At 37.7% G+C, this 12,305-nt stretch overlaps 1 protein-coding gene across 1 annotated transcript in view; it reads right to left on the reverse strand.

Moving 5' to 3' along the window:
• Positions 1–12,305, reverse strand: part of itga10 (integrin, alpha 10) — a 55,453-nt gene that overhangs the window by 1,945 nt on the left and 41,203 nt on the right. Inside the window, exons 12-26 of the mRNA XM_033981658.2 lie at positions 11,527–11,675; positions 10,929–11,072; positions 9,609–9,815; positions 8,133–8,263; positions 6,718–6,884; positions 5,459–5,601; positions 4,912–5,022; positions 4,750–4,835; positions 3,665–3,806; positions 3,496–3,588; positions 2,555–2,631; positions 2,380–2,469; positions 2,211–2,295; positions 1,091–1,204; positions 908–1,015 (exon numbers count right to left, since the gene is read on the reverse strand). Of these exons, the coding sequence (XP_033837549.1) occupies positions 908–1,015; positions 1,091–1,204; positions 2,211–2,295; positions 2,380–2,469; positions 2,555–2,631; positions 3,496–3,588; positions 3,665–3,806; positions 4,750–4,835; positions 4,912–5,022; positions 5,459–5,601; positions 6,718–6,884; positions 8,133–8,263; positions 9,609–9,815; positions 10,929–11,072; positions 11,527–11,675 (1,847 nt within the window). The remainder of the gene's footprint in view (positions 1–907; positions 1,016–1,090; positions 1,205–2,210; positions 2,296–2,379; positions 2,470–2,554; positions 2,632–3,495; positions 3,589–3,664; positions 3,807–4,749; positions 4,836–4,911; positions 5,023–5,458; positions 5,602–6,717; positions 6,885–8,132; positions 8,264–9,608; positions 9,816–10,928; positions 11,073–11,526; positions 11,676–12,305) is intronic.

The raw sequence follows: 12,305 nt of genomic DNA on the forward strand, positions 1-12,305 counted from the left end.
TTTGTTTCATTCACACATGTTTAACACACAAATCCTGCACATTTAGGTTGTGTTCTGTTCTGTTCCACCTTGTGATGTCATCATGTGGTGATACAGGAAGTGCTCCACTGTGTTTTTAAACTCCACACACCTTCACTAGAATCGTTTTGATAATTTCATCCCTGGAGTTGCCAACCTTTACTGAACTAAAGGTAAAACGTAGCTGTTAAGTTGAAAACTACCACTTCATGACATCACAAGGTGGAACAGAGTGTTTTCAGCTTTGGAGATGTAGACAGACTGATGAAAATGATCACTCAAACTGAAACAAAACACAACTCCAGGTGTGTTTTTGATGAGGTAACAGCATTATAACATGGCTTAAAAATCACAACGGTCCATTTTGTATAATATAGGACTTAAACTTTTGAAAATAAACAGGTTTTAAATGACTTTTCTTCTGCGTAACACTTTAAACTGAAAGCCCTTGCCACTACTGCTGTGTCTGGGTGTGACCTCCACTCTGGTATGGCTGGCTGGGGTGAAATTGTCACAGTAATGTGGGTTTTTTATTAAAAGAGAAGAGACAAAAATAACGTCTAGTAAAAAATTCAAATACAGATGCGTAGAGGTTTGTATTCAAGCGCACTGACCGTTTTAGTCGCAATTTTATGAATACAGTTTTGTTGCCATTTTACTTTGCCATTAACTCAGCTGATCAAAACTACAGTATATGTTGATTTGATGAAGCACTGATACTATTAAACTCAATCTTTATTAAATTCTGTGGGCTATACATTACTGTGATGTCATTTGAAACCTAATCATAGCACTAGTACATCGCTGTATCAGTAGTTTGGGCATTAAAATCCGTCTATAGTATCACGTTTTATCCTTTGTGTCAAATCTTCAGTTTTGCCGTACTCACCAGTATGTCATTTTGAACCATGTCCTCCGGGTGAAGCGGCCGTACGTCTCTCTGTCTGGCTTTGAGCTGAGCCAGGTGACTGAGAACACTGCAGTTTACTCCAGTGGCCTGTAACGAGACGCTTTGGTTAAAATAACAGACTAAATATTAATAAAAGCACATGTAAAACGGAGCTGTACTCACGTTATAAGAGGAGACATCAGTGACCGTCATGAAAACTCTGTCCTCTGCTGCCACTGACGGGAGAAGCAGCTTCAGCTCCAAGTTACTCACGGAATAACAACCCAGATTTTGTACCTTTAGACAGACAGGAGATTTTTAAAAACAGATATTGCATGACGTAATATTTTTCTATTCAAGTTTAACGGAGACGTGCACATTTACTTTTATGAAACATGTTATAATGGATTTCCCCTTTATCATTATCTTACTAATTAGCTTTTTTGATTAATCCCAAAAGGCTTAAGTGCTAAAAATAAATAAATAAATGGCTCTCTATTTGCAATTCTTTGAAAAATTTAGTCCATTTACAGAGAATAAGATCTGAAGTCAAATGATTCACTTAAATTATTAAGCTGTTTTAGATCAATTTTGCAGTTTACAGCAAAAACAACGATAAATTAAAGCCGCAAGCGGCATCGAACGGCCCTCGCGGGCTGTGTTTCGCACTCGGCCGACCCAGCACTCCCTGTGGGTGGCACTGACGCGCCACTTGTCCCTTTTTTATTGGGGCTTTGGGCTGCACTTGTCACCAAACAAGTCAAAACACATTGGAAGTGCTGATGCACAAAATGCAAAAACATAGGTTTTCCAGGCATCGCCATGGCAACACCGTGCAAAATACAAACTTGGCCCCCTGGACTTTTTTGACGGGGACGACCTGAAGAATCACTGTGCCAAATTTCACATTCCTCAATGAAGTGAATAAGTCGTTATAAGATTTTGAAATGTATGAAAATTTGGAAATTTTCCCATTAGGATAACATGAGCTGTTTTGTGCATCGCCATGGCAACCCAGTCATGCTAGCAAGAACAAGTATGGATGTCCCATGCCTACGGCATGGGTTGCTAGGATACAGGAGTCTGTGCATGGTGCGGTGCTGCCACGAAGTTGCGCGCGAAGCGTGCAACTTCGTGAAGACAGTCTGCCCATGCTTCGCCCATGCACTCATCGTTGCGGAAGCAATAGGCCCTACACCCTGTATGGGCTCGGGCCTAAAAATGCTAAATCTTGATCTACAAGTTTAAAATTGAATTAAAACACACAATATAAGCACAATATGTCTTCTTTAAGGATCATTACCCTGAGGTGTGTGTAGAACTCTGGCCCTATAGCTTCAGACACAGACCGCGTGGGGTAGACCTCATAGCGGTTCAAATTAGAATCACTGTATTAGAAGAAAAAAAATTTGTAAATTGTAAAATCTTTAAAAATAAAATGGATAAAACAGATGCACAAAGTGTTAACCTACCTGCTAACAAACAGGTCTGGTTCATACTGGACAAAACTCAGCAGCTGGACACTATTGTCTCCCAGAGTTTCTTCCTTTTCGACACTGTCACTGAAAGTAAATGTGATTCTTATTGTTAGTATTGGACTTTATTTTGTACTTTTATATGCGATGGTGCAGTGTTATGATGCTGTACCTGGAGGCAAACAGCTTCATCTGAACACGACTGTGCAGCGACGTGCAACTGAACTCAAACTCCAACATGAAATTGACCTTTAAGCAAATAAAAAAAGAGAGTAGGCTGTGTTTTTCCTTCAGATCAGAGCAACATTTGTGGTGTAAATATTTCACTTCCACATTCTAGACTCACTCAGATACACATGTGCACTATAAAACACAGTGTAAATACATTTTACAAAAGAATTTATAACAAAATTAATCTGTAAAATACTTTTTAGCATCACTCAGCCTTCATTTAAAGTGTCGATATTACACAAAATTGACTCTTTACGCGTTAAGCCATGTTAAAATCCTGTTACCCAATCAAAAACATATCCCTTTATTATTAGTTTGTCTACATCTCCAAAGCTTAAAATACTCCGTTCCACCTTGTGATGTCATGAAGCGCTAGTTTTCACAATAACAGCTCCTTTTACCTTCTGTTCAGTAGCGATTGGCAGTTTCGGGGGTTGAAATGATCCAAATGATTCTAGTGAAGGTGCATTGAGTTTAAAAACACAATGGAGCACCTCCTGTATTACCACATGATGACATCACAAAGTGGAACAGAGTGTTTTCTGTGTGTTAAACATGTGAATGAAATAAACAAACAAAACACAAGTCCAGATATGTTTTTGATGAGGAAACAACATTATAAAATAGCGTAATATGGGCCTTTTTAATTAAGGACCACAAAGTTCAGTGTTTACTATAGGTTTAGCTTGTTGAAAGATACTTTTTTATTATTTTTACAAGTGTAGTTTACAGTTTATCTTCTGGTTTGGTCCTAGTTCGTCTCTAGTTTAGTCCTAACATGATATGCTCTTATTGTAGTCCTGTTCCTGACTCTTATCCAAGTTTACTTCCAGGTTTAGTCCCAGTTTTGCTGTGGTGTGTTCAGCCTAAATAACTGATTACCTTCGACTGCGACCGAAACACAGGGTAGCTCACATTACACGAGTGGCTGTTGGTTGTTAGAGCCGTACACTCAATTTTAAGGAAAGCATCCTCCTACAAAAACAGACAAACTGATTATATCCTTGTACGTGTGGAGTTGGCAGAACAACATGAGTGTCTGTGTGATCACCCTGATGCTGAGGCTGGAGAAGTGGAGGTTGCGTGAGTAGTGCAGAGTCAGGCTGGTGTTGTAGGCGTTCTCCAGTCTGTTCTCCAGCTGCACCTCCACCGACAGACGTCTGCGAGGGCTACGGATCAAGTAAGGCTTCTGTCTGTGGGAGAAAAAACAAAAACAAATTCAGTTCAGGTGTTTTTATTGCTGAAAAATACCATGAATAATATAAATGAACATGAATGACCTGTGAGCAAGATCGCCTGCATAGATAAGTTTTAATGTCAGACTGTAATGACATCTTCCTAGAGACAAGACAGACCCTCCACAAGAAAAGTTACATACTGTGTCTTTAAATTGTGCATATATCCCATAGAGTTTTACTGACACATTGGTGGCTGAAGTGATCCTATAGTATCAATCATCTCATAATATCATTTGTAATTCTGTAATTTTTGCCTGTTTTTAGGAACTGTAGTGAAAAGTTCAAGTACTTTGTGACTTCATCCTTCTCAAAAACTGTGAAATACTTTTTTACAATGAGTACATTTTTAAATATGTACTTAAAGGGCCATATTAGGCTATTTTCTGATCTATGTTATAATGTAATGTTGTTTTCTCATCACAAACATAACTGGAGTTGTGTTTTGTTTCATTCGCACATATTTCACACACAAACCTGAATATTTAGGCTGAGTTCTTCTCTCAAACAGAAAACACTCTGTTCCACCTTGTGATGTCATCATGTGGTAATACAGGAAGTGCTCCGCTTACTGTTAATCCGTACACTTTCATTCGACTCTTTTTGATCATTTCAGCCCCGGAATTGCCTATTTCTAATGAATACAAAGCTGTTAACTTGAAAACTACCACTTCATGACATCAGAAGGTGGAACAGAGCATTTTGAGCTTTGGAGATGTTACAGATTAATGATAAATTGTTACTCAAACATGTGAGAATGAAACAAAACACAACTCCAGGTGTGTTTTTGAGGAGGTAGCAACATTCAAACATGACTTAACGCTCACAAGAGTCAATTTTGTGTAATGTAGGACATACTTTTACATACTTCTACTTTCTTTCTCTTGTATTTAAACCTTACTTTGTTCCAGAGATGTCCATTTTTGCGTTCAGCACTAGATCTGTGGTGCAAACGTCGTCCTCGCCACAGTCTTTAAAGAATGGGATCTGGACAAAAAACAAAAGCAGAATTGATTAAAATTTCACACACAAAAAAAACCCCTCAAACATATATTCCCCTCACATGTTTCTTGAGCGTCGTGGGCCATCCTTCATCCAGCACAGGACCGCTCTCTGTGTCGTTGATCTTGAAACGCAGAGTGAAGCTGATTGGACGAATGTAGTCTGCTGTGTCCTGGACAAGAGAAGCACGTCTAGATTAAGTTTTTACTGTGGTATGCATTTAACTTCACCACACTACTGTTTTTCCTCATCACAAGCTGCAAATAAAACAAAATAATAGCAAGTAAATAAAATAAAATGTCTGTGTCAAAAGAATTCAAAGACGTCATCAAATATAAACGGTAGATGCACCAAATACTCAGAAAATCGTACACAATCGAACATAAAAACAGGTAAATAAATCAGTTTCAGTGTTAATTAAATATGTTTTTTATTATTACAAATGACAAAACAACCACTTTTCTTTTAGAACTCATTAAACTAAATCAATCCTATATGACCAAAAGTCCTAGGGGAAGTTACCAGCCAAAGCGTTGAAATCATATTATAATGATCTAATAATTGTCCCGCAGTTTATCCTTTTGTCCTGCAGTTAACCCCAGACTCACATAGACGTGGAAGGGCAGGTTGTAGCAGCGCTCGTCTCCCGTCTGGACTCTGACTGAACGCTGTGTTTGTCGGTGAGAGCTGTCGTCAAACAGGGCCCGGGCCGACAACTTCCTGTCATCCAGCATCGCGGTGATCCACAGGTCTGAAACAACAAAGCAGCAAATAATGCATGGTTATGTACTACTGTGATGTATAAAAGATGATTACACAACATAAGAACTCGTTAAAGCTGCAGTATGTCGCTTTTACACCGCCGTCTTGTCTTTCTGGATACTTTACATAAGTTTACACAGATTTTTAGGGTGTCCATGTTTCTCACAGTGTCATTCTTTTATATACTGGCATAAATATGTAAACAGAAGTGTATGTAGTATGTAAGAAGCTTAGTGTGTAAATGTACATGTGTATATGCTACGTGTGTGTGTGTGTGTGTGTGTGTGTATGTGTGTGCCTTGTGTAACATTGACCACTGTGAAAAATAAATTGAATTGATTAGAATTGTTGATTTGCCTGTAATAGTCCACATTACGGCATCATATTTATCTATATGCATTAAGACTGGTACAGCTGACACCAGTTATAAGCCAAGGTATGGGTCAGGTCTGTGGAGAGGCGATCCCACTCAGAGTAAAAATGCATGCTTTTGCATACACTGCCTGGCCAAAAAAAGAAAAAGTCACCACACACTCTAATATTTCGTTGTTCCGCCTTTATCTTTGATTTCGATTTCGCTTCTGCAACGTCACAAGATTTATTTCCATCCAGTGTTGCGTTAATTTTCCACCACGCTGCACAAAGCTTCTCCAGCACATCCCAAAGATTCTCAATGGGGTTAAGGTCTGGACTCTGTGGTGGACAATCTATGTGTGAAAATGATGTCTCCTGCTCCTGAACCACTCTGTCACAATTTGAGCCTGATGAATCCTGGCATTGTCATCTTGGAATATGCCCGTGTCATCAGGGAAGAAAAAATCCATTGATGGAATAACCTGGTCATTCAGTATATTCAGGTAGTCAGGTGTTGCTGAACCTAGACCTGACCAACTGCAGCAACACCAACTTATTTGCTTAGTTAAATCCAGGTGACGACTTTTTTTTTTGACCAGGGAGTATACATTTCTTTGACAACTGTATTTGAATAAAAGCGTGATGGATAAGTTTAATACACACTGTGAAACACCCACGTGAAACAATAACATCTCCTTGACAGCACCAGGCACCAGAAAAGTTCCATCAGCACAAAATAGAGAGTCTGTACCAAAGTTGTTGCTGTGAGGTCCGGGTGAGCGGGAGACAGCAGTGAAGCAGGCCGTAGCGTTGAGACATGCGGAGTCCCTGCCCCCTCTTTGGCACGTCTTCTGGATGACATTGATCGAATGTGGCTGGAAGGACAGGCTCACGTTGATCTGCACAATGCTCCGGGAGCTAGAAACAGAAATGACTCATATTAACATGAAGAAATGATGCTCAAACTACAGCATACAGATCTGGTAGGTGCGAGATAGAGACGTTTGAGAGAAGGGACAGTTATAAATCTTTAGTTTTGTTTTTCGCTGCAAAAAAAGCAATATTTAGCATGCCATTTATGAATTGTTTCAATATTATTTAGCTTTAAATAAGAAAATGAACAAATTATTTTACCAATTTTTCAGATAATTTTGGCTGCAAGATTTTCAGAAATGTTTGACGTCTCGATAATCAAAACAAAATATCTGTGCCATGTATGTGGATACACTGAAACTAGTAAAAACAATACTTAAACTGAAATAACACTAGTGCTATTTTACTCCTGGTTTAATCTTGGTTTAGTCCTGATGTAGACTTAGTTTGGTCCTGTAGCTCTGGTTTAGTCTGGGTTTATTCCTGATGTAGACCTGGTTTGGTCCTGTTCTAGCTCCAGTTTAGTCTGGGTTTAGTTCTGATATAGATTTGGTTTGGTTTAATCCTGGTTTAGTTCTGATATAGACTTGGTTGGTCCAGTTCTAGCTCCGGTTTAGTCTGAGTTTAGTCCTGATGTAGACTTGGTTTGATCCTGTAGCTCTGGTTTAGTCTGGGTTTAATTCTCATGAAGACTTGGTTTGGTTGAATCTTGGTTTAATCCTGATGTAGACTTAGTTTGGTCCTGTTTTAGCTCCAGTTTAGTCTGGGTTTAGTCCTGATGTAGACTTAGTTTGGTCCTGTTTTAGCTCCAGTTTAGTCTGGGTTTAGTCCTGATGTAGACTTGGTTTGGTTATTTTGGGTTTAGTCCTGATGTAAACCTGGTTTGGTCCTGTTCTAGCTCTGGTTTAGTCTGGCTTTAGTCCTGATATAGACTTGGTTTAGTCCTCATGTAGGCTTTGTTTGGTCCTGTTCTAGCTCTGGTTGTTCTATCTCTGGTTTAGTCTGGGTTTAGTTCTCATGAAGACTTGGTTTGGGTGAAACGTGGTTTAATCCTGATGTAGGCTTAGTTTAGCCCTGTTTAGCTCTGGTTTAGTCTGGGTTTAATTCTGATGTAGGCTTAGTTTGGTCCTTTTAGCTCCAGTTCAGTCTGAGTTTAGTCTAAATTTGACTGTGTACGTACAAGCCTGCCGGAGTAATAATGACTCATTTGATTTCCATGTTTTTTCCGTGCAGTTGCGTTGTCCTTGAGTCGTCCTGGTGGAAGATGACACAGAGGTTTTGTATTGTCCTCACCTCAGCAGAACAGCACTACCCTGAGCTCCCACTGCCAAGTCTATCAGCTCGTCTCCGTCCAAGTCCAAGCGGGCACTGATACTGCGGCCGAAGTACTGAAGAGAGGGAGAGATCGCTGACGCCGCAATACGCTGCAACACAAACATTTAGACAGGATTAGGACACTGGTGGATTATCTATAGGCCTGTGACAATAACAATGTGTGTTTAATGTGGCAGGAAGTAATGATTTTTATTATAACTATTTTTTACACTGATGCTGCAAACTAGTGATATTTAAAAAGTAGTGAAATAGTAGTAAAGTCAGAATTTTCAGTGAGCCTAAAGTTAAAACGATGGAGAGTCTCAGTGGTGGATGAAGTACTCAGTTTTGTTACTTCAGTAAAAGTACAGATGCAGAGGTAGAAAGTTACTTGAGTAAAAGTATCACATGAAAAAATCTACTTAAGACACCCATTTAAAAATGTAAATGTAAGACTAAAAAGTAAAAATATTTCCCACAAGTGTTCATTTTTTTAAGTGTAAATGTAGTAATATTGATAAAAAAAAAGAAAAAGCAAAAAGATGCATATTTTGGTCAATAGTAACAACATGAATCAATTTCTTACATTTTCTCATTAATTTTTAGTATTTATTTTTGTTTTCTCATAGCCGAAGCTTGAGTAGAAAGTACAGATACTTCTCTCAAATGTAGGCAAGTAAAAGTAAAAAATATCTACCGGTACTCTAAAATTGACTTAAGTAAAATACAGATACCAAAATTTACCAAAAAAATTTGACCAAAGTACAGTACATTACTACTTCCACCACTGGAGATTTTAAGATGTTAAATACTAGCCTTCATTCAAATGTTCAAATGGTGTCAGGTTGTTCCACCGCACTTTCGTTTATTTTTAACATTATTTATACCAAAAACATGGCAGATTTCCATGTTATCTGTGTTTTTTTAAGTTCCATTCGCAGCTCTATTAAACACATGAGCAGTAATACATTTGAAGCACAAGGTAATGCAGTTTACCATAAAAAAATAACATGTTTGTACTGAAAATGAGTCATAAATATGTGATTACTGGGCCTTTTCATATCATAAAAACACTTCACAAAGTTGAATATTGAAATTTAGGGGATTTTTTTGTTTTGTTTGCTGGTCTGACAAACATTACACATTATTATTATTATTTTATTTACAAATTATTTATTTATGGATTAAACAAGATAAGATACAAGATGGCCGATGCTAAGGGCTGAGTTGCACTTTTTTCTCGTTTTTCTTGTTTTAATATTTTGTACTAGACCTTGTTTCACTAATGTTCATGTCTTTTGCATTATTTTTCATTATTTTATGTCAGTCCTGTGTGAAATGTTATGAGCAGCGCTGGTCATTAGCTACACAAACACATTTAAACTTCACTTTGCTTAACAAAATAGTGCAAAAAGTGCGTACAGTTACATAGTTACACCAGATGTGTTCATGTACCTGTTTGTAATTATGTTCTATGTAAATGCCTCGTCCATGAAACACGTAGATGGCGCCGCAGTGATCGTCCTCCAGAGGGGCCCCCACCAGCAGGTCTGTGAAGTTGTCATGGTTCAGGTCCGGAGCAGGGGCCAGAGCGTAACCGAAGCGGGCGTCCTGAGAGCGGTCCTCAGCCTTCAGAGTCCCATTGGACACAAACACCTCCTCCTGAAGAGACAAAGATGGAAGATACAGGTTTTTAAGTTTTTCTAGTTTGGGATGATGACAGTGACAATGGTGGGAAATAAATCAGTGCTAGGATTGACAAAGTTTCTCAGTGTATCTGAACTAAAATCATCCTAAATATCAAAGAACATACAGTTACGTTATCTTTTATCAATATCAAATATCGAATATTAATGATTTGGTTTGATACCTACACAAATTGTCGAGTGATCATAATATTTTTAAGGTTGGTTTTAGAGCTGAATTTCAATCAGTTCACTTTGTCACTGTGTCCTTGGGCAACACACTTCAACCACTTGGGTCTTAAAGGGCCATATTATATTAATCTATTTTCTGATTTGTTATAATGTTTTTTCCTCATCACAAACAGACCTGAGTTGTGTTTTGTTTCATTCACACATGTTTAACACACAAACCCTGCATATTTAGGCTGAGTCCTTCTCTCAAACTGAAAACACTCTGTTCCACCTCGTGATGTCATCATGTGGTAATACAGGAAGTGCTCCACTGTGTTTTTAAACTCCACACACCTTCACTTGAATCCTTTGGATAATTTCATCTGTGTAATTCCTCAGTTGTCCAGATATGAGCAATAGTAAAAGAAAAATCTATTATGTCAACTTATAAAAAATAAATAATAATAATAATAATAATAATAATAATAATAATAATAATAATAATAATAATAATAATAATAATAATAATAATAATAATAATAATAATAATAATAATAATAATAATAATAATACATAATAATAATAAAGGGAAAAATATATATCCTGTTGGCAAAAAAGATATTTTCTTTTACTACTATCTTTGCTGAACAAAACATAAAATGTAGCTGTTAACTTGAAAACTGCCACTTCATGACATCACGAGGTGGAACCGAGCATTTTGAGCTTTGGAGATGTAAACAGACTAATAATAAGGTGTTACTCAAACATGTGTGAATGAAACAAAACACAACTCCAGGTCTGTTTTTGAGAAGATAACAACATTCAAACCTGACCTAAAGCTCACAAGAGTCAATTTTGTGTAACATGGGCCCTTCAGATGTCCAGGCCTCACACTGTCCCATCAAACAAAAACTCTTACTCCACTAAGTGTGTAGATGTAGACTTTTCCAGCCTCTTTGTTCCCAGAGCCCAGATACATCGGAGCGGCCACCAGAAGAACATCTGTGATCCCGTCCTGGTCGATGTCCATCCCACACACCTCACTGCCGTAGTACGAGCCGATCTGCAAACAGGACGAGCACTTCAGTCTGCGGCCAGTAGGGGGAAGACTTCAATCATTTTATCGTTAAACAGAGGTACTGAGGAGCCATTTAAAGCCCTTGCACTGAAGTAATAGTACAAAACAGACACAAAAACAAATACTTTAAATGTAAAAGTGAAAAAATGTGACACAAATAATTACTGATCTGATATCTGACATGTGTTTGGATATAACAGCTGACTTTATAGGATTAATATCAGATATCAATTACGTAAATCCATGCAGAAAATGTGGTATTTCCAGATAATTAACAAAATATTTTAAAAGAAAAACATATCTTCAAACAAGGCACTTTTAAATTGACAATAATAAGTAATTCACCACTTTTTATTGTCAAATTATACTTATAAAAACATAAAAAACATCTGGAGAGTTCAGTTTTCGTGTGTATGTGGCCTGGTTTAGAAGTGAGTACCTGTTCTCCATTGAGCGCTTGTACAATATTCACATCTCCATCTTCACTGAGCTCAAACAGAATCACTTTTCCTTTATGTTTGAATCTGGGGGCTCCGGCGATGTACAGTCTCCTCCAGTCCCCCACCATCACGGACGAGACGGTGTAGCCTGCACACGTTTAAACAACAAATATAGGTCAGAACTTTAAGCTGTATATATCAGTTTAATGTGTGCGGTATCTGACAGGTTAGACTACACTATTCTAGTTCATATTTACACATTTATTTTGCCGATATTTTTCATTTTACTTCCTGGTTGAACACAGGCAGCAGATACAATACACACAGAGGTAATTTCATAACTTTTACCAGCATTTTTTGGGCTATTTTGCTTCCCAAACATACAAAACCGAATACTTTGGTGCCACTAACGCACTTTAAAATCTGGTGATAAACATTTATACTGACACCTGTACCTGTTTTAATGTTTTAAATGGACTTGTAGTTATGTCTTTTGTTTGTATTGTTTGTATTTTAACAGGGCGCTCATGAAAAAGAGAGTCTCATCGAATCAAACTGTAAACAAGGGACAAAACGTTTCTAAATCACATGATATTTAAGATTAGACTAATAAAAAATAAACGTCAACCTCTTTCTTTTGTTGTTTGGTTATTACTTTTTGGGTGGAACTGTCTGCGCTCATAACATAGAGGTAGAGGTACTTCATTTTAAAACTCATCGCTACTTCCTGTGTTTTTCTACTCTTCTTTTCAACTTCTTTCAACTCCCACTTGTTTGG

Source organism: Periophthalmus magnuspinnatus, chromosome 16 (genome assembly GCF_009829125.3).
Source record: "Periophthalmus magnuspinnatus isolate fPerMag1 chromosome 16, fPerMag1.2.pri, whole genome shotgun sequence".
In the NCBI taxonomy this organism is placed as follows: domain Eukaryota; kingdom Metazoa; phylum Chordata; class Actinopteri; order Gobiiformes; family Gobiidae; genus Periophthalmus; species Periophthalmus magnuspinnatus.